The 27780-nt window shown below is 46.7% G+C and overlaps 1 protein-coding gene across 1 annotated transcript; it reads left to right on the top strand.

Annotated features, from left to right (window-relative positions):
* The first annotated feature begins 189 nt into the window (after window positions 1–189).
* LMAN2 (lectin, mannose binding 2) lies at window positions 190–19867 on the top strand. The gene is made up of 8 exons (XM_079918064.1): window positions 190–574; window positions 745–863; window positions 13615–13732; window positions 14567–14646; window positions 14795–14956; window positions 15046–15160; window positions 17859–17978; window positions 19190–19867. Exons 1-8 carry the CDS (start codon window positions 364–366, stop codon window positions 19348–19350), a joined length of 1086 nt encoding a protein of 361 aa, XP_079774190.1. The 5' UTR covers window positions 190–363; the 3' UTR covers window positions 19351–19867.
* The last annotated feature ends 7913 nt before the right edge of the window (window positions 19868–27780 follow it).

The raw sequence follows: 27780 nt of genomic DNA, 5'->3' as shown, positions 1-27780 counted from the left end.
TACAAGTTCCAGCATGCCCCACTTCACAGACGACCCTCGCGCTGCCCGCCGACACAAATCATCCCTCTGCTCCCCGTTGGCCCACAAGCCGAAAGTGCTGTTCCATGATTGGTTGCTGCTCTTGTCGCTCATAAGAACCCACTGCTGAGGCTGGCTGACAGGTGCCTCGCAGCCGCCAAGGCACTCGACCAGGATGGGAGGCTGCTCAGCAAATACAGCCGCCGTCTCCACGGCAGCGAGGCTTTACTTTTGCTGGCAGTTCCCAGGTGACACTAGGGTTGGAGGGCTTCCGGCCGGAGGCTATTAGATGGAACACCCGGAAGGCGGAAGTCCTAAGACGGAAGTGGTCGAGAGGAACGGAGAATGGCGGCGGCGGCGGTGGCGGCGGCAGGCTGGGTTTGGCGCTGGGGCTGGGGCCGGCGATGCCCGGGGAGGCCTGGGCTTCCCGGCCCCGGCCCTGGCCCCACTACACTTCTACTTTTTCTCCTGTTTCTGGGGCCGGTGGCTGCCGATATAACTGACGGCAACAGTGAACACCTCAAACGGGAGCATTCGCTTATCAAGCCCTACCACGGTGAGGCCTGGGGCGGGAATGAGTTCAGGGTGAGGGCGAGGCTGGATGGGGTTGGGGAAGGGGTGCCCTTTATCCTGGTCAGAGCAGTTATGTGGGTTCTCTGCCTCTGGCAAAGCGAGTCCTGGCCTGGCCTTTTACGCACCTGTCTGTGCCCGTGTCTCTGCCCACAGGGGTCGGTTCCAGCTCCACGCTCCTCTGGGACTTCCAAGGCAGCACAATGCTCACGAGCCAGTACGTGCGTCTGACCCCTGACGAGCGCAGCAAAGAGGGCTCTATCTGGAACCACCTGGTGAGTGGTTCCCAAGAGGCTAGGCAGAGCATTAAGTAAGCCACTGCAGTCAGCAGCCTAGACCTGAGCTTAGTTTGAATGCCGCCCTTCCCTCCTCCGTCCCCTTCCCCATCTTGGTCACACCCGCCAGTAATAACAGGTAATGACAATTGAAGTAACCATGTGTAAGGAGCTGTGCTTGACATTTCGTACACTCTTCTTACTTCGTTCCTTCAAAAGCCATGTGAAGTAACTGATGTTATCTCTGTTTCACTGACTAAGAAGCTAAGACTCAGAGTTGAAAGTGCCTTCCCCAAAATCACATAGCCAGTAAGTAGTGGGGCTGTCATCTGCCTGAACTGAACCCTCTCATTAGTGGGATAAGTGGAACGAGTGGGGTCTTCATTGGGTATTTTTTGTGTGTTAGGCACTGACTTCAACGTGCCTTATCGCACTTAATTCTCAAACAGACTGATGTAGATGGCTATCCTGAGTTTTTGCAGAGCTAACAGACAGCGAATGGCATAAACAACGTTTAAACTCTGATCGGTCTCATTTCCAAGCCCAGCAATTCATTTGCTACACTTGACCCAGCCTGGACAGTGGAGGAACCCCTTAGAAATACTTGCAGACTCAGTCCCCTTCCTTAGTGCTTGATTGAGGGTCTAGTCATCAGTGGACTCATGGGCAGTTTAGTTTCTGTGACCTTTGCTGTAGAGGTTTGGGAGCCTCAGGTGTCACTGGTGTGTCATATATAAGCAGTGGCCAAGATCAGCTGCTGCACAGACTCCACACCAAGGAAGATCAGGAAAGGGGTGAAAGGGGAATAATTGGGGGCAGAATGTACTCCTTCCTCAGCCTGCCTGATCCCAACCGTTCCCATGGCCTAAGCTGTTGGCGAGTGTCCTAGTTTTCTTTGTTACTCTGCTCTTTGGTCCCTTCTGGATGACGTCCCCATTTAGTTCTGAGAGCCCACACTGTCCTTGTGTTGCCTCATCTGCCTGTTACCTCAGCTCCACCTCTCCTTCCAGCTAGGGGCATCTGGGGATACTTTGTTTAGCTTTCACTCTGATCCTCAGAGCCTGGGGTCTCCTGTGAAGGGACAAACATGCATTATGTCTGCACAGTCCGGCCTCTAGTGCCTGACATTTCCAGTCATTAGCTCTGTTAATTTTGTTCCACCCTCTCTGGCTGCCTTCTTGCCTCAGGACCTTTGCACTTGTTACCTCTGTCTGGGACACTGTCTCCAGTCTCTTCATGCTTGCTTGGTTTCTTCTTATCTGTTAAGTCTCAGCTCGAGTGCCACCCACTCAGAGAGTACTTCATTAACTATTTCCCCCGGAGTCACATTCTGTCACATTTTTCTGTCATATAAATTTTTTAAAAAATTTTATTTTATATTGGAATATAGTTGATTTACAATGTTGTGTTAGTTTTAGGTGTACAGCAAAGTGATTCATTTATACATATACATATATACATTCTTTTTTCAGATTCTTTTCCCATAGAGGTTATTACAGAATATTAAGTAGAGTCCCCTGTGCTATACAGTAGGTCCTTGTTGTTTATTTTATATACAGTAGTGTGTATTTGTTAATCCCAAACTCCTAATTTATCCCTCCCCCACGTTTCCCCTTTGGTAACCATAAGCTTGTTTTCAAAGTCTGTGAGTCTGTTTCTGTTTTGTAAATAAGTTCATTTGTATCTTTTTTTTTTTTTTTTACATTTCACATAGAAGTGATATCATATGATGTTTGTCTTTCTCTGTCTGACTTACTTCACTTAGTGTGGTAATCTCTAGGTCTATCCATGTTGCTGCAAATGGCATTATTTCATTCTTTTTTATGGCTGAGTAATATTCCATTGTATATATGTACCACATTTTCTTTATCCATGTCAGTGGACATCTAGGTTGCTACCATGTCTTCACTATTTTAAATAGTGCTTCAGTGAACATTGGGGTGCATGTATCTTTTCAAATTAGAGTTTTGTCTGGGTATATGCCCAGTAGTGGGATTGCTGGATCATATGGTAGTTCTATTTTTAGTTTTTTAAGGAACCTGCATACTGTTCTCCATAGTGGTTGTACCAGTTTACATTCCCACCAACAGTGTAGGAGAGTTTCCTTTTCTCCACACCCTCTCCAGCATTTATTGTTTATAGACTTTTTTTTTTAATAGTTATTTATTTGGTTGCGCTGGGTCTTTTAGTTGTGGCATGAGAACTGTTAGTTGCGGCATGCATGTGGGATCTAGTTCCCCTGACCAGTGATTGAATCTGGGCCCCCTGCATTGGGATCATGGAGTCTTAACCACTGCGCCACCAGGGAAGTCCCTGTAGACTTTCTGATGATGGCCATTCTGACTGGTGTGAGGTGATACCTCATTGTAGTTTTTTTTGTTTTTTTTTTATCCTTAGGTAGCTTTTTATTATATCATCATTCAAAGGAGCATATGATAAGAGAGCAGTGGTATAAAGTGCCAAAGAAGATCAGGAGAGAGTTGACTTGTTGACTTCAGGCTGGGGTGAACATGGCTTCACAAAAGAGGTAGCCCTTGAGCAGAAGTAGGTTTCTTCTTTCTCGAGAAACCAGAACCCCTTTTGCTTTCTCCAACAAAACATCCATTCAGAATACTATTCTTTGCCAAAAGATAAAATTTTGAAGTCATCTGAGGCCATCAAGGAATTACATAACAAAAATCATGATAGGTTTCCAACTTTCTTCAACATGCAGGGTTATCTGCTCCTTCATGGAAGCTAGAATAGTGGTAGCTGTGGTCTCGGGTTCCATGCCTGGGCCAGTGGAGGCAGCTTCCTGATGGGTCTGTGGTTGCCTCTCCTCCACCAATGAGGCCTGCTCAGGAGCTGGCATTCTTCTTTCCAGGTTAGGCAGCGGCCGTTGTCACCCTGGGGATCAGGAACATCAGCTCCAGGGGTCGCCTCTGCGGCACCCCAAAAAATTTAAAGAGTGCCGCAGCCGAGCGGCTGCCTGCCTTTCCTTCTCCCACCTGCTCCCTACCCGGAAGTGGCTCTCCTCCCCAACCCCCCCCCCCGGCAGCGGTGGTGGCCAACTTGCCCCTCTACCCTTGCCCGTGGTGCCACCCCAGAGCCCCCTCTACTGCCCAGAGGCTGCTGCCACCCACCTAGCCGCCTGCCTGCCTGCTCAGCCACCCCCTCATTCTAGTGTTGATGTGCACTTCTCTAATAATCAGTGATGTTGAGCAGCTTTTCATGTGCATCTTGGCCATCTGTATGTCTTCTTTGGAGAATCGTCTATTTAGATCTTCTGCCCATTTTTTGATTGTATTGTTTGTTTTTGATATTGAGCTGCGTGATCTATTTGTATACTTTGGAGATTAATCCCTTGTCCATTGCTTTGTTTGCAAATGTTTTCTCCCATTCTGTGGATTGTCTTTTTGTTTTGTTTATGGTTTCCTTTGCTGTGCAAAAGCTTTTAAGTTTAATTAGGTCCCATGTATTTTCAGATAACTTTTTCTTTTGGCCTCACTGTGCGGCATGCAGGATGTTAGTTCCCCAACCAGGGATCGAACCCGGGCCTTCTGCAGTGGAAGCGTGGTGTCCCAGCCACTAGACCGCCAGGGAAGTCCCCATGTTTTCTGGTAACTTTTAAAAATTATAATGTAGCCTTATATTTTTCAAGGAAGTGAGTTCAGCATAACATTACAAAATTTTTTTTTTTTAAATGAGGTACAAATAGTGCTGGAACTGCTAGAAATTGGTTCAGTCCCCAGTAACTTAATTATGGTTGGAGGTAGTTGGTGGTTGGCAGTGTCACAGGCTGAGAGAATTCTGTACTTGCCTTCATCAAGTTTTTCAGTCTGGAATATAATTGTGCTGTCTTTCTTCCCCCGCCTCCTGTTCAGTGGAATCTAAATATTGCAATTTGAGATCCACTCTTTTATTTATTTATTTACTTTTGGTATCTTTATTGGAGTATAATTGCTTTACAATGTTGTTAGTTGCTGCTGTATAAGAAAGTGAATCAGCTATATGTATACATATATCCCCATATCCCCTCCCTCTTGAGCCTCCCTCCCACCCTCCCTATCCCACCCCCTAGGTTGTCACAAAGCACCGAGCTGGTCTCCCTGTGCTGGGCAGCAGCTTTCCACTAGCCGTCCATTTTACATGGTAGTGTATATATGTCAATGCTACTCTCTCACTTCCTCCCAGCTTCCCCTTCCCGCCCTGTGTCCTCAAGTCCATTCTCTACATCTGTGTCTTTATTCCTGCCCTGCCACTAGGTTCATCAGTACTGTTTTTTTAGATTCCGTATATATGTGTTAGCATACGGTATTTGTTTTTCTCTTTCTGACTTATTTCACTCTGTATGACAGACTCTAGGTCCATCCACCTCATTACAAATAACTCGATTTCGTTCCTTTTTATGGCTGAATAATATTCCATTGTATATATGTGCCACATCTTTATCCATTCATCTGTCAATGGACACTTAGATTGCTTCCGTGTCCTGACTATTGTAAATAGTGCTGCAATGAACATTGGGGTGCATATGTCTTTTTGAATTATGGTTTTCTCTGGGTATATGCCCAGTAGTGGGATTGCTGGGTCATGTGGTAATTCTATTTTTAGTTTGTTAAAGAACCTCCATACTGTTCTCCATAGTGGCTGTATAATTTACATTCCCACCAACAGTGCAGGAGGGTTCCCTTTTGAGATCCACTTGAATAAGCCCAAATTGTACATCATTTTTAAAAATTGAACTTGTATTTTCATTTCATTTCCCACACAGAATTTTAACTTAATGCAGTATATTTAATGCTTGAAAATTTTACTGATTAGCCTATCATGTACCTCTGCAAATAAAATAAGTGTAATAATTTAAGCTTTTAACCTTGTTGGGACCTTGAAATTAAGTTTTAATATTTTCTTTGGGATTATTATAATTATCATTGGTATACAATTGATCAAAAGAAATGCCTTACCCAATTACACAATTTTTGAATAATTATTACACAAAGTAAACATTTATTGAAATGCATCTCATCCAGCTGTCATCTCCCCACCCCTGTTTGGATGGATGTCATTGTCAGAATGAGAAGCTTTAGCGTGACTTCTGCTTTTTGTTCTTACCTGTGTGAATGCTGAGAACTTGTGTTTGCTTAAATAGTAGATGGAGATGCAGGGAGTTTTGTTATAGCAGGGTCACTCAGTGTTTTGAACTTCTTTGGTTTATAAACCCTAAATCATGTAGTGATCTTTCATCAAAAATTTTAACAATGTATCAGCTGACTGTTAGGTTAGCTCTGCCTTGATGTGGATAGACCTAGAGACTGTCATACAGAGTGAAGTAAGTCAGAAAGAGAAAAACAAATATCGTATAATATTGCTTATATGTGGAATCTAGAAAAATGGTACAGATGAACTTATTTGCAAAGCAGAAATAGAGTCACAGATGTAGAGAACAAACTTATGGGAGATTGGGATTGACATATATGCACTACTATAGATAATATAAAATAGATAACTAATGAGAACCTACTGTATAGCACAGGGAACTCTACTCCGTGGTCTATGGTGACCTAAATGGGAAGGAAATCCAAAAAAGAGTGGATATATGTATACGTATAATTGATTCACTTTGCTATACAGCAGAAACTAACACAACATTGTAAAGCAACTATACTCCAATTAAAAAAAAAAGGATTAGGTCTGCCTTTCACTTTATTGCAAGCCAAGACACAGAAACTACCTAACTGTAAAATGGTCTGTGACCGCCAATGATTGATTCTGATTTAGTTGGCCTGGGGGAGGGCCAGGGCATTAAGATTTCTGAGCTCCCCATGTGACTCAGCTGTGCGGCCAGGATGGAAAACCATGGCCATGTCATGTTCTGCCCTCAAAAGCAACTTCTACATCAGTTCTAGCCCGTACCTCATCTGCTTAAAATCCTTCTTTATATTGTCTGTATCACAGTATTCTGTCTGATGTTCTGCAGTCTTACCTGCAGTACACAGAGACTTTTTAAGGCCGGGATAGTCTTGGAGGTCTAGGTCTAGGTCTAGGTCTTCTAGGTCCTCAACTTCCATGTGTACTCTTTCCTGAAACTGATCTCCCTGCAAACATGCCAGGGACAGGAGGGGAGGTTTTCCTTTCCCACCTTCCAGTGCATCGTTGCCCTTCTCAGAGGCACACCTCCCACCAGCTTGGAGTCTTATTCTCAGTGCATTGTTCCCAGGCATAGAAAACTCCTGGGCACCAAAGAGCCCATTTGAAATCTTAGTTTCTAGGCTGACTTTTGTGTATGTAAGATATGTTTTTAAGTTTTTTCAAATACATGAGGGCTTTTCTAGTTATCTTTATTTTTTAAGTTATTGATACCTAGTTTAATTTCATCGTGGTCAAGGAACAGGTTCTGTGATTTCAATCCTTGGAGGTCTGTTGAGACTTGCAGATGGTCCTTCGAATGATCAGGATTTTGGGGAAACATTCCATGTGTGTTTCTGAAGGATGTGGATTCTTTACTGCTTGAGTGAAATGTGCCATTTAGATCCTTAGGTCATGTTTGCTGATTGGGTTCAAATCTCTATCTTTCTGACATTTTTGCTTGTTTTTATCAGTTATTAGGAGAGGTGTATTAAAATGCCTGTGTATGGATTTGTCTTTATCTTTGTAGTCTGTCAGTTTCTGCTTTATATATTTTGAGACCAAAATTTTCCTGAAAAATGGAGTCTTTTGTTCTTAAGAAGAGTCCCCTTCTAAACTTTGTTATTGGCATAGCTGCACAAGCTTGCTTTTGCTTAGTTTTTGCATGCAATATCTTTTTCTATCCTTTTCTTTTTCCCACTTCTTTATGTTTTAGAGTTGTCTCCTGTAAACAGCATAAAATTAGGCTTTTGGACAGTTATTCATTTATTTTTATTGTGGTAAAATACAATAACATAAAATTTACCATTTAACCTTTTATTGTTTTTTACTTTTAAATACTTTAATATTTTAAACCATTGTCTTCAGTACGATACTCAATGGCATTGGGACAGTTTTTTTAAATGTAATGGTCACCACAAAGGATGCAAGAATATACAATGGGGAAAAGACAGTCTCTTCAGCAAGTGGTGTTGGGAAAGTTAGACAGCTGCAATACAGCTGCAATCAATGAAGTTAGAACACACCCTCACACCATGTGCAAAAATAAACTCAAAATGGCTTAAAGACTTAAATATAAGACATGACACCATAAAATTCCTAGAAGAGAACATAGGCAAAACATTCTCTGACATAAATCCTACCAATATTTCCTTAGGTCAGTCTCCCAAGGCAATAGAAATAAAAGCAAAAATAAACAGATGGGACCTGGTCAAACTTATAAGCTTTTGCACAGCAAAGGAAACCATAAACAAAATGAAAAGAAACCTATGGACTGGGAGAAAGTATTTGCAAATGATGCGACCGACAAGGGCTTAATTTCCAAAATATACAAACAGCTCATACAATTCCATAACAAAAAAAAAACCCAACCCAATCAAAAAATGAGCAGAGGGCTTCCCTGGTGGCGCAGTGGTTGAGAGTCCACCTGCCAATGTAGGGGACGTGGGTTTGTGCCCCGGTCTGGGAAGATCCCACATGCCACGGAGTGGCTAGGCCTGTGAGCCGTGGCCGCTGAGCCTGCGCGTCCAGAGCCTGTGCTCCGCAACGGGAGAGGCCACAACAGTGAGAGGCCTGCGTACCGCGAAAAAAAAAAGAGCAGAAAACCTAAATAGACATTTCTCCAAAGAAGACATACAGATGGCCAATAGGCACATGAAAAGATGCTCATCATCTCTGATTATTAGAGAAATGCAAATCAAAACTGCAGTGAGGTACCACCTCACACCGGTCAGAATGGCCATCATTAAAAAGTCTACAAATAATAAATGCTGGAGAGGGTGTGGAGAAAAGGGAACCCTCTTACACTGTTGGTGGGCATGTAAATTGGTGCAGCCAGTATAGAGATTCCTCAAAAAACTAAAAATAGATTTTCCATATGATCTGGCAATCCCATTCCTGGGCATATATCCAGATAAAACTCTAATTTGAAAAGATACATGCACTCCAGTGTTCATTGCAGTACTATTTACAATAGCCAAGAGACGGAAACAACCTAAATGTCCATCGACAGATGAATGGATAAGGATGTGGATATAGAATGGAATATTACTCAGCTACAAAAAAGAAGGAAGTAATGCCATTTGCAGCAACATGGATGGACCTAGAGATGATCATACTAAGTGAAGCAAGTCAGACAGAGAAAAACAAATACATCAATTATATGTAGAATCTAAAATATGACACAAATGAACATATTTATGAAACAGAAAGAGACTCACCGATATAGAGAACAGACTTGTGGTTGCCAAGGGGGAAGAGGGTGGGGGAGGGAAGGATTGGGAGTTTGGGATTAGCAGATGCAAACTATTATATATAGGATGGATAAATGACAAAGTCCTACTGTACAGCACAGGGAACTATATTCAATATCCTATGATAACCCATAATGGAAAATAATATGAAAAAGAATATATATATCTGTATAACTGAGTCACTTTGCTGGACAGCAGAAATTAACATTGTAAATCAATCTTCAATATTTAAAAAAATGTAAATACTGTAAAAAATGTAAATACTTTGATTACTGTAAATATGTATCTGCATGAAAAAGAAAATAAAATTTCTCAAAATATTTTTATTGTAACATAGAATGACATAAAAGTTACCATCTTAACCACTTTTCTTTTTATAATTTAAAAAAATTTATTTATTTATTTTTGGCGGCATTGGGTCGTTGTTGCTGTGCAGGGCTTTCTCGGCAAGCAGGGGCTACTCTTCATTGTGGTGCGCAGGTTTCTCATTGCCGTGGCTTCTCTTGTTGTGGTGCACAGGCTCTAGGCATGTGGGCTTCAGTAGTTGTAGCGTGCAGGCTTCAGTAGTTACAGCTCGCAGGCTTCAGTATTTGTGGCACGCAGCCTCAGTAGTTGTGGCTCACGGGCTCTAGAGCTCAGGCTCAGTAGTTGTGGTGCACGGGCTTAGTTGCTCCGCAGTATGTGGGATCTTCCCGGACCAGGGCTTGAACCTGTGTCCCCTGCATTGGCAGACGGATTCTTAACCACTGCGCCACCAGGGAAGTCCCTTAACCGCTTTCAAGTGTACAGTTTAGTGGCATTAAGTACATTGACCTTGTTGTGCAACCATCACCACCATCTATCTCCAGAACTTTTTCATCATCCCAAACTGAAACTGTACTCATTAAACACTAACTCCCCGTTCCCTGCCTCCCCACAGCCCCTGGTAACCACTATTCTACTTTCTGTTTCTGAATTTGACTCTTCTAGGTATCTCACATAAATGGAATCATAATATATTTGTCTATATCTGGCTTATTTCACTTAGCATAATATCTGCAAGGTTCATCCATGTTGTAGCATGTGTTAGTACTTCATTCCTTTTTATGGCTAAATAACATTGTGTGTGTGTGTGTGTGTGTGTGTGTGTGTGTGCGCGCGCGCGCGCGCACACCACATTTTGTTTATCCGTTCATCTGTTGGTGGACACTGGGTGGTTTCCACCTTTTGGCTATTGTGAACAGTGTTGCTACGTACATGGGTGGACGTAGATGGTTGTTTTCACTTTTTTTTTGGTAAATAACTAGGAAATGGAATTGCTGGGTCATATGGTAACTCTTTGTTTAACTTTTTGAGGACCACCAAACTGTTTTCCATAGCAACCACACCATTTTACATTCTCACCAGCAGTGCATCAGGGTTCCAATTTCTCCACATCTTTACAATACTTATTTTCCTTTTTTAAAAAAAATTTATTTATTTATTTATTTTTGGCTGTGTTGGGTCTTCGTTTTTGTGCGAGGGCTTTCTCTAGTTGCGGCAAGCAGAGGCCACTCTTCATCGCGGTGCGCGGGCCTCTCACTGTCGCGGCCTCTCTTTTTGTGGAGCACAGGCTCCAGACGCACAGGCTTAGCAGTTGTGGCTCACGGGCCCATTTGCCCTGTGGCATGTGGGATCCTCCCAGACCAGGTCTCGAACCTGCGTCCCCTCCATTGGCAGGCAGACTCTCAACCACTGCGCCACCCCCTGATTTAGTGAATGGTCAGACTGAAGTCTCAGTCTGACCCTTTCCAGTTTTTTGATGATAGCCATCCGAATGGGTGTAGAGTGGTATCTTGTGGTTTTGATTTGCATTTCTCTAATGACTAATGATGTTGAGCGTCTTTTCATGTGCTTATTAGCCATTTGTATATATTCTTCTATGAAAAAATGTGTATCCAAGTCCTTTGCCCATTTTTGAATTGGGTTTTTTGTTGAGTTTCAGGAGTTTTCTATATATTCTGGACATTATATATGATTTGGAAATATATTCTCTCAGTCTGTGGATTGTCTTTTCATTCTCTTCATGTTCTTTGACGTGTAAAAGGTTTTAATTTTGATGAAGTCCAATTTGATTTTTTTGTTGTCTGTGCTTTGGTGTAATATCTAGAAAATTATTGCTAAATCTGGTGTTGTGAAGATTTTCCCCCATTGTTTTTTCTAAAGAGTTTTGTAGATTTAGCTCTTAAGTTTAAGTCTTTGATCTGTTATTTATTTTTAAAATTAAACTTTTTATTTTGAGATAATTGTAGATTCACATGCAGTTGTAAGAAAAAATACAGAGATTAAGATAAGTCATGGGGATGTAATGTACAGCATAGGGAATGTGGTCAGTAATATTACAGTAACTTTCTATGGTGACAGATAGTTACTAGACTTATTGTGGTGATCAATTCGTAATGTATATAAATATCAATCCCTGTGTGGTGCACATGAAACTAATATTGTATATGAACTGTACTTCATTAAAAAAAAGAAGAAGGAAAAATAATACAGGGAGATCATGTGTACCCTTACCAGCATTTAGTCTATCTACATTTAGTAAGATTACTGATACGTTTATTTGGGTTTAATCTGCCATCTTACTATTCACTTTCTGTTTGTACTGACTGTTCTCTGTTCATTCTTCTCTCGGGTCTTGGCTTCTTTTGGGTTGGCTAATTTTTATTACACTTTTCCTCTTCTATTAGGTTGAAAGTTCTGTGCTTATTTCCCAATATTTTAATGGTTTCTCTGGAGTTTAAAGCACACATGTTTTACCAAAGTCTAATGATAACGCGTACTTCTAACTCCTTCCAGGACAATGCAAGGCTTTTAGAGCACTTTAACTCTTTTTACCCCATTGTTATTAATCTTTCTGTTTTAAATCACACAAAGCATTATTGTTTTATGCAGTCAAATATTTATTTAGATTTTTAGTCTCATATCTACTTTAGTCATTGTTCTTCATTCCTTCGTGAATCTCTGACTTTACGTCTGGATCCGGATCACTTTTCTTCTCCCTGAAGAATGAAAGATAACTTTTTTCTTTTTTTTAATGAATTTATTTATTTATTTTTGGCTGCATTGGGTCTTTGTTGCTGTGTGCGGGCTTTCTTTAGTTACGGGCGAGCGGGGGCTACTCTTTGTTGCAGTGCGCAGGCTTCTCATTGCGGTGGCTTCTCTTGTTGCGGAGCACGGGCTAGGTGCGTGGGCTTCAGTAGTTGTGGCTCACGGGCTCAGTGGTTGTGGCTTGTGGGCTCTAGAGCACAGGCTCAGTAGTTGTGGCGCACAGGCTTAGTTGCTCCGTGACACGTGGGATCTTCCCGGACCAGGGCTTGAACCCGTGTTCCCTGCATTGGCAGGCGGATTCTTAACCACTGCGCCACCAGGGAAGCCCCTGTGTTTGCAAGATTTTTTTTGCTGAAATGTGAGGCTTGGGTGCGTCTGTTTAGTCTAATTTCAGGGATTGTGAGGACTCATAGCTGAGCTACAATCCCTGGGAGGCCTTTCTCATTCATTCTTACTTTTCAGTTGCAGTTTTTGTCGTCTCAGTCCAAAGCAAGACTGGTTCACCAGGCCTTCCATCCCCTCAGCAGGTCTTGGACTTAGATTCCGTGCCCATATGTCCTTGAGACCTGGTTCTTATCACCTCACAGTTGCCCCCTCCAGAATCTTCAGGGTCTCCCAGAGCCAATGAACTGTCAAGAACTGGGAGGGCTGACTTCACACTGTGTCAGGCTGTAGTGCAGGTGCCTGCAAACCCTTTGTTCTCAGGGGCCAGGTCTCCTCACCTGGGCTCCTGGTGCCCAGGCCCAGAACAGTGAATCTGGTAAATCAGTGATGCACAAGCCAGATCACCCACAATGGGACATAGGGTTTTTATTTTTCATTTGAGTTTTTTCTAATTACAGAAGTAATATGTTCAATACAGAAGATTCAGACATAGAAAGTAGACATTCCCCTCCCAGAGTTAGCTTTCATTAATGTTGGTTCATATTTCTTTCAGTTCCTTCTTTCTCTACACATATGCTAATTTCTTTTTCAAAAATGAGCACATAGTGCTGATACTGTTTTGCAACTTATCTTTCCTCTTTTAGTATCTTTAATATCTTGATCTTGAACTGTAAGTGCTTATGGAACTCCCTTATTCTGTTAAAAAGCTGCCTCAGCAGCCTTGGGATACTCTGTGGCCTCCCACTCCCGACCTGGGAGGCCCAGCAGCCCCTTTCTCCCTGCTGAGAATGCTGGGGGGTCTGTTGGTCAGTGACACTCATGACCCTGCTGCCTGGCCCTGTTCTGAGTGTCATCTCGGTGCAGGGTCTGTGCCCGGTCACCTCCATCTGGCAGACAAGCTGGGGAGCTCTGAACAGCCCTCTCTGCTCTCCCTCTAGCCTTGCTTCCTCAAGGACTGGGAGATGCACGTTCACTTCAAAGTCCATGGCGCAGGGAAGAAGAATCTCCATGGTGATGGCATTGCCTTGTGGTATACCCGGGACCGCCTGGTGCCAGGTAGGGTGGCGCTCGCACAGGTGGGACCTGTGCATCTGTGGCCAAGGATCCTCCACTCTGCACCCCTTGTTAGGGCGCTGCTGCTCCTCTTTGAGGAAACCTGGGACCTGGGGGCAACTGAAGGGAGCGTCCTTTTAGAAGATGACCCTGTGGCTCAACTCTGTGCCCCATTGTGGCCTGGTGTTCTATACCAGCTAATAATGGTTTTACCATTCTACCATTTTATTTTATTTTATTTTATTTTATTTATTTATTTAGGCTGTGCCAGGTCTTAGTTGCAGCACGGGGGATCTTTAGTTGCAGCATGTGGACTTCTTAGTTGTGGCATGCATGCAGGTTCTAGTTCCCCAACCAGGGATCGAACCTGGGCCCCCTGCATTGAGAGCACGGAGTCTTACCCACTGGACCACCAGGGAAGTCCCTCTACCATTTTAAAAAGGATAAAACAAGGAAGACTGTGTGACAGAGACCATCTGTAGCCCACAAAGCCTAAAATGTTTGCTGTCTGGCCTTGGACAGAAGGGTTAAGGGATGGTTCTTACAGTAATGGCCACCTGTTTTTCACAGGTTGGGTATCCCCTTGTCACCTGACACCTCAGAGCACATAGGCAGGTGCTGTTCCTTCACAGTTCAGGCTTCAAACTTGAGTCCTCTCTGCCACACCCCTGAGACCACCCTCTAGTCCCCCACCCCACCCCCACTTAAAGATCCCTTCTCTTTCCTGGGAGAATGACCACAGATTAACCCACCCATGCTGGCATTACTTTGTCCTTCAGGTATCCATGGGACAACTCCAGTTTCTCCCGTTACAGGAGCATCTCCTTCTAATTCCAGGGCCTGTGTTTGGAAGCAAAGACAACTTCCATGGCTTAGCCATCTTCCTGGACACATATCCCAATGATGAGACCACAGAGGTAGGCCCCTGCTCTCCTGCAGAGCAGAACGGGACTTCTCCCTGGTCCCTGCATGAGAGGAGCCTCCAGGGATCAGGGTGGTGGGTGCCCTGCGGCCTCCCACGGGCTGGGCTGGGCTGGCCTCAGAGTAACCCGTGTGTTGTTTCAGCGTGTGTTTCCGTACATCTCCGTGATGGTGAACAATGGCTCCCTGTCCTACGACCACAGCAAGGATGGCCGCTGGACCGAGCTGGCAGGCTGCACGGCTGACTTCCGCAACCGCGATCACGACACCTTCCTGGCCGTGCGCTACTCCCGGGGTCGCCTGACGGTGAGCGGGCGGGAGGGGCGGCTCTGGGGGGGCTCGGGAAGGTGGGCAGGCCGGCCCCAGGCTGCCCTTGACCTGCTGGTCGGCCGCAGGTGATGACTGACCTGGAGGACAAGAACGAGTGGAAGAACTGCATTGACATCACGGGCGTGCGCCTGCCCACTGGCTACTACTTTGGAGCCTCAGCCGGCACCGGCGACCTGTCTGGTGAGTGTGTGGGCTGAGCGAGGTGTGAAGTCTCAGTCTGACCTTCCCTGGTACTTTGGGAGCTTGTGACACAGCCAGTCCCTTTCCTTCTGACCTTCCTTCATTTGATTCCACGCTTGCCTGGTTTTCTTCCTCCTTTTCCCATATCCATGAGCAGTCCCTCACCGCCATCTCTCTCTGTCCTCTAGGGGCTGGGGTGCTTTGAATCTGGATGCAGTGGACCCCCAGATTTCCATCTCCAGACCTGTGTCACCAGCATCCTGCTCAGCATCTCCGCCTGGTGCCAAGCAGGCCTCTCAGCCTTCACACACCCACAGCCAGAGATAGAAACGAACCTCTGTCCTTGTAGTTGCTCAGGTCAAAACACCTTGGTATCATTCTGGTCTCTGCATTTTCTCTCACACGTCACCTCTCATCCGTTGGCTGGTCCTGCTGGCTTTGTCTTCTCCCTGCCTCAGACCACTTTTCTCCCTTCCTCTACTGCTGGCACGTCCGGGCCACCATCCTCCCTCACTCGGACAACCACAGGAGCTTCCCGGGGGTCCCTCTTCCCACGCCAGCCCCAACAGTTTCTCCCAGCACAGCAGCAGAGCTGCTCCTCCCACCTCCCTCCCAGCGGCACACTGCCAAGCCTGTGTGCCGCCTTCCCACCCCCTTCCCTCTGGCTCATCCTCCCTGCTCCCTGGTGACACTGCCCCTAGCCGCTCTTCAGACCCACCCCTGCCCTCCTGCCTTGGGCCTTTGTGCTTGCATCTCTCCCTTGGCTTCTCCAGGTCTTGCCCAGATGTCACTTCCTCAGTGGGACTGTCCCTGATTCCCTCATTTAAAGTCGCATACACACATCCCAGTCCCCTGCACACTTCCCATCACCTTTCCTAGCTTTATTTTTCTTCATAGCACTTAACCATCCTGGAATCTGCCATGTAATTTATTTCATTATCTGTGTCCCCCTCACTGAATTGTAAGCTCCACAGAGTCAGGGCTCTGTCTTGTTTGGCCCACGGTGCATGCTGTAAGCATTGGGATGCTGCCTGCCTACACAGGCCTCTTGGGGCCACCAGGCCTGGGTGGCACTTGATGGTGGCCTTTGGCCTTGGTCCTTAGTCCCTTCTCAAGGCCCTTGGGAGGCACCAAGCCTGGGGCTGGCTCCTGCCTACCAGAGCTAGGAAGCAGTGTGGAGAACTAGTCAGAGGCTTGTTTATTGTCAGGACAGATGTTTCCAGGGCCTGTGAGCCAGCACCGTTCAGGAGCCTGCCCTTCACCATGCAAATACCTGGGTCCACCCTGTCCCAGTGTCTATTTTGCGGGGCGGAGGGGGGGGTTTGTTTTTAAGTTTTTAATGTGGAAATTCCACTAAATACCCATAAGAGGGGAGGTGGTCTAATAAGCCCCTTGTTGCTGTTAACCAGCTTCAGTAATTACCAGCTCATGGCCCGTCTTGTTCCATCTGTGGATTCACTACAGCCCTCCTCTGGGTTACTTGGAATTCCATCTGACAGTGTTTCAGCAGGTGTCATGAGAAGGTTCTGGGAACAGAGCCAGATCTGTGGCAGGTGGATATTCTCTAAGGTTGTTTAGAGAGGCCCCGGGAAGGGCAATGGAGGGAGCCATGCACACAGTAGTGTCCGACCATTAGTTGGAGGGTTGTGCACGCCAGCCTCCCGTCAGGCATCGCATGCATAAAGGCACGTGGTGTGTTCTTAGATAGGTAGCCGTCTCTTTCCCATTTTATACACCTGGGACCATTGGGCATTTGGGAGTTGAAGGGATCTTGTCAAGTTCATGCACCCAGGGAACGGCAGAGCTCAGATGGGACCTACCTGATGCCTGACTCCAGAGTCCATGCTTGTCCCTGGGCTTCCAGGGGCTGTGCATACTGGTGTCAGGTATGGCTGGGCTCTGCCCAATCCGGCCACGGGGGTCCTTGCTCTTTAGGCTCTCCCTTTTCTGGACCTTTCCTCAAATTCTAGTCAGTTAGCTGAGCTGATAGCTGGAGTCAGGTCCTTGACCGGGACCCTTGTCTTGGTTCGGAGCCTCAACCTCCCCATCTCAAAAATGGGTTGATCAGTTATTGTCAGTGTCATTTAGAGGTTCTCTCCTGCCCATACTAGTTGGACCCAGGCCTTTCTCAAGTCTCCTCAGGTACAGTCGCTTGACTGTGTGTCTGGCTGAGCTTTCAGCTGGCTGCCAAGTCGTTTGTCCGCATTCTGTATTTGGGTCTCTGTGACAGGAATGTCTGGGGGCTGCCTGCCCTTGGGAGGATCAGGCTTCTCAACCAGTCATAGAACAATGTGTGGGTCCTTATCTGGTTCTGTTTTCAAAGACATACTATCTGCAAGCAATACGCCTGTGCCTTGTCTGTACTTTCTCATTTATATGCCTTGATAACCATGCAAGATGGAGATTACCACCTGCATTTACAAATGAGGAAACTGAGCCTCAAAGAGGACAGCAGAGCCAGGATTAGACCCAATGATTTTCATTGTAAAACTCCTACTTTTTCCTGTCTGCTCTGCCTCCTTCCAGGTTTCTTGTTGCTGAGTTCTGGAGGTGTTCCAGCCCCTGGAATGCTGCCTGCTGGGGGCTACTGGGTTCTCCCCAGGGAACCTGGCCACTTTATGTGGTGGTGGGGGTGGTCGTTGGGCCACGTGCGCCGAAGCGTCTTCAGGCCCCTTAGAAGCTAACTCTCATCCTGCAGACAATCATGACATCATCTCCATGAAGCTGTTCCAGCTGATGGTGGAGCACACGCCTGACGAGGAGAACATTGACTGGACCAAGATCGAGCCCAGCGTCAACTTGCTCAAGTCGCCCAAAGGTATGCACTTGCAGCCCCTCCCGGTGGGGCCTGGGCCGGCTCGGGCAAGTGCCCGGGGTCCATCTGCCCTTCCCTGGTCCAGCCAGGCCCTTGGATCAGCAAATAGTGCTCATGAGCAGGTGTGTGGGCACCTGGTGTCTGCATCCTCCTGCACTCAGTGCTGGGATAACGGCCAGTGAAGCCAGAGGGGCTGTTTGTTGGTGTGGGTGGTGCGTGGGGCACTCTGATACCTCAGTGCGCGGCCTCAGTGAACGGCGTGGAAGTAGGTCTTGTGACTGCTGGGAGAGCTGATCCTCAGGTTTCCTCAGCTAGAAAGAGGTAAAAAGGCAAGATGTGAACTTGAGTTTTGGCAAAACCCCAAGCCTGAGTTCTTCCCAGAGTACTAGTCAGCCACCACTTCGTCCTCATGGAGCAAGGGTTCTCGTGCGGGAAGTGAGGCCCCTGTGTGTGTGTGTGGCGAAATCTATCCCAGGGGCTCCAAAGTTGTGCATGTGGGCCCAGCGGGTGATAGAGCACCAGTGGAACCCAACATTTTATGTGACATCTCACTTTTCTAAGATTCAAATTGCTTTTAAATGTTTTGGGGGCCAAACAAATCCTGCCATAGACCAGTTTTGCGACCTTTGGTTGAAGGCTTTCTGCTGCCGAGGGTTTTCGGACACATCATCTGCTCTAGCCCACCCAGCAACCCCATGCAGCTGGCCAAGCAGGGGTTAACTCGTTTTCAGTTGGGTGGACCCATTGGGGTAAGAGGGTCAAAGCAGAAGGATGGGGGTTGGGGGTCGGGGCCCTGGGAGAAACCGAACGCATCCAGATGTGATTGAGGGCAGCCTGTGGCCAGGGCTGTGTTTCTTCAGATGGGGACCTCAGACCACTGCATTGGGCTGGGAGTGGGCTTGTGAAAGCAGGTCCTGGGCCCGTCTCAGGCAGACTCAGGCTGTCAAGGAGACCCCAGGAGTCCAGTGTTCACCAGTTTCTTGTAGCAGAAAGCACCTCAGCCTGGATCCCTGGGAGCCTTGATCCCTGGGAACCTTGGTCCCAGTGAGGTTGGACAATCTCTGTGCATGCCCCTGCCCCTCACTGGTGCGGTGTGAGCAGGCCACAGCTGACGCCTCTAGGGTGGGTGTGGGGGCCTAAACGGGCTGTTGCCCTGCTCCGCCATCTCCTGGGAGCCTGTCCGGCCTCTCATTCCCCCCTCTCTCCTCCCTCAGACAACGTGGACGACCCGACGGGGAACTTCCGCAGCGGGCCCCTGACGGGGTGGCGGGTGTTCCTGCTGCTGCTCTGCGCCCTCCTGGGCATCATCGTGTGTGCTGTGGTGGGGGCCGTGGTGTTTCAGAAGAGGCAGGAGCGGAACAAGCGTTTCTACTGAGCAGCGGGCGCTCGATTTGGGGAAGGGCCCTGGCGCTAATGTGAACTTTTTTTTTTAACTCGGATTATAAAAGAAAAATAAGATGACCTTATTTCTTAACCATTTCAAAGAAATAATTAAAGAAGTATTTTCGTACATTTTGCTTCTTGCCCAGTGGGGACAGGCTTCAGGGCTGGGGAAAAGGGTTTGACATCCCCACAGCTGGGTGCAGAGGCCCTTGCCCTATGCCAGCCTCTCAGGAGCAGGAGGTCTGTGCCTGGTGCTGGGTCGAGACACCCGCAGGTGGCTGTTGAACACTGGAGGCCCCCAGACCACACTGGGGTGGGCATCTGAGGACATGAGCAGTGATCTTGTTCTGTGCTGTGTGGTGTGTGTGACAGAAGAGGAGGCCAGCTGGGGAGCCTGGGCCTTCCTGTTCACCCTCTGAGCTTCTTTCCAAGGCAGACCCTTGTGGGAGGCTGGAGGAGCAGTTTGGTGGGGCCCATAGTGTGACGGTTTGCTAAATAAAGTGAAATAACCAACCTCAGCTGTGTGGCTGTCCTAAGAGACTTGCTTTTCTTTTCTTCAAATGACATCCAGCTGGCCACGCTTTACAGCTCCTAGCCTCGTCCCCTCAGGCCTGCGGCACAGCCCCAGGAGGCAGGTGCTGTGGTCCCCATTTCCCAGGTAGGGAATCACAGCTCTTGCAGGTCAAGCAAAACGTGCCCAGTGTCACACAGCTGGTGGCGTCATGGGCGCGGGGCCTGCACCATCTCCATGTTCCCTGGGCCTCTGTGTGAAAGGATCCGGTGAGGTGAAGATGTGGTTCCCATGTGGTGGGTGCGACCTCCACCCAAGGGAACTCTAGGGGCTCCGGATGATCTGGAAGGGATTGTGGGTGCAGGAGGGCAGGTTGGGGTCAGCAGTGGTGTTCCCACTGGTGCCATGAAGGGTCAAAGGCGGTTCAGGGAGTGAAGAAAGCCCACAGCGGAAAGTGCCATGTGTGGCAGCTTCTGAGGCTCTCCCCGCGGTGCAGCTGGCTGCTGCGTCCAGTCCTCCCCTGACCCCCTGCCCACCATGGGACAGGGCCTCCATCCAGTCCAGCATCTTCCCACTCACAGTTAAGCAACATTTCAGCCATCACTAACTTCTTGATCACGTTCCTTCTCCACAAAAAGAGTCATGGGATGGCCAATAAATTGAGAGTTTCTTTTTTTTTTGGCTGTGCCCTGAGACATGTAGGCATGTAGGATCTTAGTTCCCTGACCAGGGATCGAACCTGTGCCCCCTACAGTGGACGTGTGAAGTCTTAACCACTGGACCACCAGGGAAGTCCCTGAGAGTGTTTCTTCATGATCTCCTTTATTCTTCTTTCCTCCAAGGACTTGGTTTGGTCTTCTTTCAGATACAGAATAATCTTTCTTCTACAGCCCATAGGTTTGCCTGTGTCAGTTCTAACCAGATGGTCCTTCTACAGAAGGCTCTAGGCATACTGCTCAATGTGTTTGGTGATAAAGACCACTTTCAGCAACCAAATAGGCAGAATAAAACTCGACACCAAACTGGTCAGTCACAGGGAGGCTTCGCACCAGCCTAAAAAGCCTCCATGAATGCTTTGGTCCCAGACTTGGTGATAGCACCAAGGATATTGATCAAATCATCCTTGGTCATTCCTATTTTGGTACCCACGATAGTGAGGGTTTGATCTTACTTGTCTGGAGTGAGATTAATGTGCAGCTGTTTCCCAGAGTCTAGTTTACTGGGATCTGTCAAGCTTTCATATCATGATTTTGTCCAGAGCATCTGATGAATTTGAAATAAGCTCCCTCAGAAAGAGCTCTATTCGAGTAGAAAGTATTGATGCTCAGTAACATCAACTGGGCAATTTCTGCCTGAAAGGCAAACGTCTCAACCTCCTCCTCCGTCTTGGATCTGGGTTTTCTTAAGCGTCTTGGCTGAAGAACCACACGGGCTCTGCATCGACACAATGCCAGGACACAGAAGCAACTGAGCCTCCATCTTAAAGCAAGTGCAAACCCTTGCTCCCCGTTTCGGCCAGGCTTTTTGTAATTGACGTTATCAGTTAGATTTTCGTTGTGAAATAGATCGTGTGGAAGTAGATGAGGTGAAGGGTAAGAACTTATTTTCTCCTCGATCTTTCAGGCTCACTCCCAGAGCTCTTCTCTGATCTACTCTTAACTGTCTCCTGTCCCTCTCGATGTTTCCTGCGCATACACTGGTTAGGTGTTGAGAGATTGTTCACAAGTTTGACCAGGAGGTCTGAGCTGCCTTTCCTTTCCCTCACATGGGTCTGGGAGCTTGCTAATGAAGCCATAAGAGTAAACATGATCCTCATTAAAATATTTTATTGAGCACTTTCCTCAAAACAGTTTACTTACTTGAAAAGTAGCTAACGTGGAGTGCTTACTATGTGCCAAGTGTGGTTCTAAGCGGTTGTTGTGGATTAACTCACTTCACTCCATGCCATTTACTCACGTGGAGGCAGAGAATCCTCTAGGGAGGGTGGCTCCGCCTCACCGAGCATCTCCCTCCTGGAGGGGAGCGCTGTGTCCACACTGATACACGTGGCCGAGACCTGGAGCTTGGAACCCTCCGTGGCCTCAGCAGCCATGTCATCAGGACCACACTCACCATACTTGATCTCCCCTGAATTTCTGAAATAGGCAAGTTGGCATCTGGTACTATATGGTTCTCACCCTTGACTGTGTGTTAAAGTCACCTGCAGAATGAAAGCGAGCCTGCCTCATTCTCCAGCTCTGGTTTAAGAAGTTGGTGGCCCGGGCAAAGGCAGTTTTACAGTTTTAAAAGCACCCCCACTCCCGCCCGAGGGTTCTCATGAGTATCCAGGCTTGAGAACCAGCAGGTGTTAAGGTACTGATTTGAAGGCAGAGGTTAAAGTGATGGTGCTGGTCTGTGCTTGGCTCAGGGGCTTGTTTGCATCCCTTTCAAAGTTCACACCCAGAGGTGCTTCCTCAGAAGATTAGTTGGTTAGATGTGTGTTCTTAATCTGTCTTTTCACACATATGGGATCATGATGCTGTAACCTACATTTTTCCCAAGTGTGTTTAAAAATTGAATTATTTGATCGTTTGAAAGTTACATATAAATTTATATCCCTGGAGCTGCTGTGCAGTATGGGAAAAAACATTGCCGACATGCTTGCATACCTCTTTGTCCCCTGCCTTAAACCTGTGTCTTTCCCCCCAGAGGTGACTGCCCCTGGTTCTGACTTTTTATGTGCTTCTGAAAAATTCTACCATGGAAGTATGTATACCTAAGTACATAGTATTATTTTGCATTTTTAAAAATTATAAATGGCACACAGATGTATTCCTCAAAGTTTATTTATTTATTTATTTTTGGCCGCACAGCACGGTTTGTGGGATCTTAGTTCCCCAACCAGAGACTGAACCCTCGCCCTCAACAGTGAAAGCACAGGCTCCTAACCACTGGACCGCCAGGGAATTCCCTTCCTCAGCATTTAAAATTCAGCATTGTTTGTGAGCCTTTGGACCTCATGTAGCTCAAGATGTGGCCTGAGCAGACTCTAGTTCTCCATTCTGCACTGTTGGACATTTAGGCAGTTTCCAGGTTTTTCCCTTAGAGCGCTGCTCTAAACATTTGTGAGCAGTCTTTACGCACAAGTGTGCAGGAGCTACTGTTGTAACCCATGTGCGTTTCAGTTTTACTACAGGTCAGGGTGCTCTCCAAAGGGGGTTGCATCCATTCTGCACCCATCTTGGCTGCCAGCTACCTGCCACTTCTTAGCACTTGATGTCATCAGAGTGCTTAATTTTTGATAGTCTGCTGGGTGCAAAAGTTTTTCTGTTTTTTAACATCTTTATTGGAGTATAATTGCTTTACAGGGTGCAGAAGTTTTAATTTGTGTTTCTCTTCTAGTCAGTGGAGGATCTTTGTATCCTCAAAGAGGCATCAAGAGCTTGGAATGCCCTATGGTTGGTGCTCAGGCCTGTGAGAAGGTGGGAACTAGCAGATACTTGGACTCCAAAGGAGGCACAGCCTGGGCGGGGAGGAAGTGCAGTACAGACACTGATGGACAGGGCAAGGTCTGTGCCGCTGAAGAGGCTGGAGCCAGCTGGCTACTGCTGCCGGCCTTGGAGAAAAGGAAATCAGCCCCTTCTGCCTTCTGCTTCCAATCTGCATCTAGTACTTTCCAACAGCAGAACCCAGCAGGAGGCTGGCTGGTTAAGGAGGCTGTGAAACGTAATTTACATAGTTCCAGACCCAGAATCACAAAACAGTATAGAAAAGTGGGCTTGTGGCTTAGAGGCGATGATGAATAACCCGCAGGCAGCAGGCTGCTGGCCGCGAGGCTGCCTGGAGGGTGGCACACCAGGGTCCCTGGACCTGCCACTGCTGAAGCGGGCATTCACAAGGAGAGAAATCAACTTCCATGCATGTGTTGTTTCCTTTTATTCATGGTTGAACCTAATTCTAACTCGTGCAAGTGTAATCAGAGGGAGAATCTAATATGTAGAAGGAGGAAATACATTAAATGGCTAAGTTGGTAAATTTAGGAGAAATTTCACCAGTCATTGAGAATGTGGGAGGGAGTGGATCTCATGGAGAGGGAAGGTTAGGAGGGAAAGGGGCAAACCCTGCACTGCCTTGCCGGAAGCCTTGCAGGGGAGATGATGATTCATAATAAACTGGGTGGCTTGGGGCAGACCCTCCCAGTCCCAGCTTTACCTGAACCGGGGTCCTCTAGGGATCCTGTGGTAATAATCTTGCCCTCACCACCATCCTGGGAGGGGTGGAACAGAAAACCAACAGAAATTATTTGGGATTTTGGTTTTAAACTGCTACTTTAAAAATATGCACTGACTTGCCTTCCTTGTCTCTTTGCTCTCCAATTCTTGTGTCCCAGGTCCTCCTTTTGTGTTTTTGGGTTTTGTTTTGTGGCACATGCCCTTTAGAAACTCTCTTAGAGATGGTTCAGGGGAGGTTATCATTCTGAACTCCCCTCTGCCTGAAAATAGGTTTATTTTGATCTTATACTTGTGTTTAGTGTTGCCAACTAGAAGTCTGACGTCATCTTCTGATTCTTGTTCCTCTTCAGTAGGTTCTTCTTTCTGGAAGTTTTTAGGAGTAGTTATCTTTGGTGATTGGAAACATTGCCAGGATATGTCCAGATTTGAGTCTTTTTTTTTTTCTCCTACTTGGCACTGGGGAATCCTCTTTCGATTTGAAACTTGTGTCTTTTTTCAGCTCTGGGAAATTTTCTCCTGTTATCGTTTATTATTTACTCTTCTGATGACCTACTATGTTGGTTCTACAACACTGCCCCGAGGTCTTTGATGTTTCTCCCCTCAAGAGGTAGGGTCCATGTTCTCTTTCCCCCTCCTTGAGTCTGGCGGGTTTGTGATTGCTTCCATTAGTGGAGTATGGCAGAGGTGACATGCTGTGACTTCCAATGCCGGGCCATAAAGGCCAGGCAGCTTCACCTGCTTATCTGGGACACTGGCCCTTGGAGGCACTTTGGAAGCAGGCCTACCTTCTGAAGCCCCAGACCGGGGAGCCCTGGGCAGGCCTCCAGGTGACAGTCCCAGCTGGTCCCAGTCCCAGTCCCTTCCTTAGCCATCGGAGCCCAGATGTGTGAGGGAAGAAGCCATCTGGGCTCCCACATCAGCTGTTGAGGTCATCCCAGCAGAAGCCCCAGACGTTGTGGAGCAGATGAGGAGCAATCTGTGCTCTTTTCATATCCCTGACCCACAGAATCCATGAGCATAAAAAAGGATTGCTGGGAATTCCCTGGTGGTCCAGTGGTTAGGGCTCCGCGCTTTCACTGCATGGGGCACAGGTCTGATCACTGGTCAGGAAACTAAAATCCCATGTGCCATGCGACACAGCCAAAAAAAAAAAAAAAAACATTCCAAATGCCCATCAATAGGTGAATGAATAAACAAATTGTTAGAAAAAAAGGGGGGGAGATTGCTGTTTTACACCACCAAGCTTTGGGTGGGCTTTTATGCAGTAGTAGATAATTGGAGCATACACACACCCCCACCCCTCCTCACCATCTCCTGATTCTCTCCTTCTAAGCTCCATTCGAGGGGAAAAAGTGTTGAAGTGGCCTTGGCCTTAATCATCCTGTGGTCTTGTGCTCTCGGTCATCTGATCGTTGGAAAACAGACATTTCCTACAGCAGATGTGAGCCTTTTGCCAATGCCTTATGTTGACTCTGCCGTTCAGATTGGTGATGTTTGGACTAATGTTGTACTGACCCTTGGAGACATGGCACCACCACTCTGGCCTCCTCCCACTTCTGGCAGGAAAGGGCAGTCCCTGCACATACAGGGCCACAGGGATGCATTATCAGGATAAGTGGCTGCTGACCTATCCCACCTACTTTAACATACCACAAGCATGCTGTGCAGCTAGTAACCAGAGACGTTCTTCAGAGCATTGGGTGCCGAAGCCCAGGTCTTTGAGGACCGTGAGCGTTCCCCTTTCCAGTCTTGGGAAGGTTGGGTACAAAAATCCAAGCGATCAGCATAAGGTAGACTATGGCTCTCAGAGTGGGGTCCCAGAGGCACCAGGCCTACTGACCCAAACTGTTGGGGGCGGTGCCTGGGAATCTGCATTTTTAATAAGCATGTGAGGGGAGGCCTGTGCACACCACAGGTTGAGTCATGCTGTCCGAGTTAGCATTCTCTGGTGGCTTACACAAACCCACTACAAAACATTCTGAAAACCTATGATAATAGTAAAACAATCCAATAAAAGTAATGCTTTATCTGGTCTAGAATGAAACTGGGGAAATTTCAATATTCATCATCGTGGACACAAAATCCATTTGGTAATGGTATTCCCTACTCTCCCCCAGAAGGCAGACAAGCACAATATTGAAACTCTAAAGCCCATCCATCTCCTTAGCCAATCTCCACTTAAGGGTGGGTGCAAGGAACAGGGTTGGGATAAGCCCCAGAAAGCGCCCCCTGGTGGCTCATTCCTGCTAACACTCCAGAGTCAAATATGGAATCACTTACTAAGAAAATTTGCAAACTGAGGACGGAATCCAGTTGGAATTTTAATCTCATATTTTCTATCTCAGAGACCCAATGTCAGAGTTCTCTCAGTTTCCGAGAGCACAGCCTCCCTTGAAGGGAACTTCATTCGAGGGAGAGCCCCCAATTTTTCCTGGGCTGGTTTTTGAAGCCCCAGAGTTGTGGGTTGGAGCTACACTTTAAGCCAGCTCTGCAGCCTTGAGCGATCTGATTCAGGATTTTGATAAGGAGACTCTCTAAAATCTACTTATAGAAATTTCAACCTGGAATGCAAAAATAAACGTTTTTAGGATGCAGTCTAATTCTTAACATCATTACTTGAATTGCTTATGTTTCTGTTCATCCCTGCACATGATTTGGAAACAAATTTAATATCACCCAGAGTGTGCACAGCAATACAAGTTCCCTTAAATAAGCCAGCTCGCCATTTAAGTAAGAGGGTATCATCCCCCTGATGCAAGAGAGTCATGCCCCAGAAATGTTTATGACTGAAAAAGGATGAGACCCTCTCAAAGTAGAAACTTATCATATCAGGAACTGAAGTTTTCACCAAGGAAAGAAAAGACTGTGCTAAAAACAATCATGTGTGTTAATTGAAATAATTTATACGTAGTATCAATTCTGTTCTGTGTTTAAAAACAGAAATAATACATGCAGTTATTTAAAAATCAAATATACCGGGCTTCCCTGGTGGCACAGTGGTTGAGAGTCCGCCTGCCGATGCAGGGGACGTGGGTTCATGCCCCGGTCCGGGAAGATCCCACATGCCGTGGAGTGGCTGCGCCCGTGAGCCATGGCCGCTGAGCCTGCGCCTCCAGAGCCTGTGCTCCGCAACGGGAGAGGCCACAACAGTGAGAGGCCCGCGTACCGCAAAAAAAACCCCCCAAAAAACCAAAATCAAATATACCACGCACCGCAATGAAGAGTAGCCCCTGCTGGCCACAACTAGAGAAAGCCCGTGCGCAGCCAAAAATAAATAAATAAATAAATAATAAAATAAAAATCAAATATACCAAAGGCCATAGCAGCAGCAACAAAAATGGCCACTCTCCCATGATCCCAGTTCCCTCCAGGGACAGTGATTTTCAACTCTTTTAGCTCTTTCTCCTGGCAGTTACTTTTGTATTTCTAAATGATATGCCTGTTTTGTCTTAATTTGTAAGTGTTCAGCATTATATATTCACTTCCTTGTGTGATGCTTGAGGTTTAGCTCTTTTACATCCGCCTTCTCTCCAACCTCCAAGTGTGATTATGTCCCTATTTTTAGCTAAATACATGATAATTATCAAGATGCAAATGTATTCTACTCTCAAGCCAGGTAGAGCGCCCCAGATACAGCACCCCGATTGTGCAGCTTTGAATTTTTTCTTGAGTTGACACTTGCCTCATTTTTAACTTGGAA

Source organism: Stenella coeruleoalba (genome assembly GCF_951394435.1).
Source record: "Stenella coeruleoalba genome assembly, chromosome: 3".
Classification (NCBI taxonomy): Eukaryota; Metazoa; Chordata; class Mammalia; order Artiodactyla; family Delphinidae; genus Stenella; species Stenella coeruleoalba.
The sequence above is the reverse complement of the archived record's forward strand: the minus strand, read 5'-3'. Positions and strand labels throughout refer to the sequence as shown.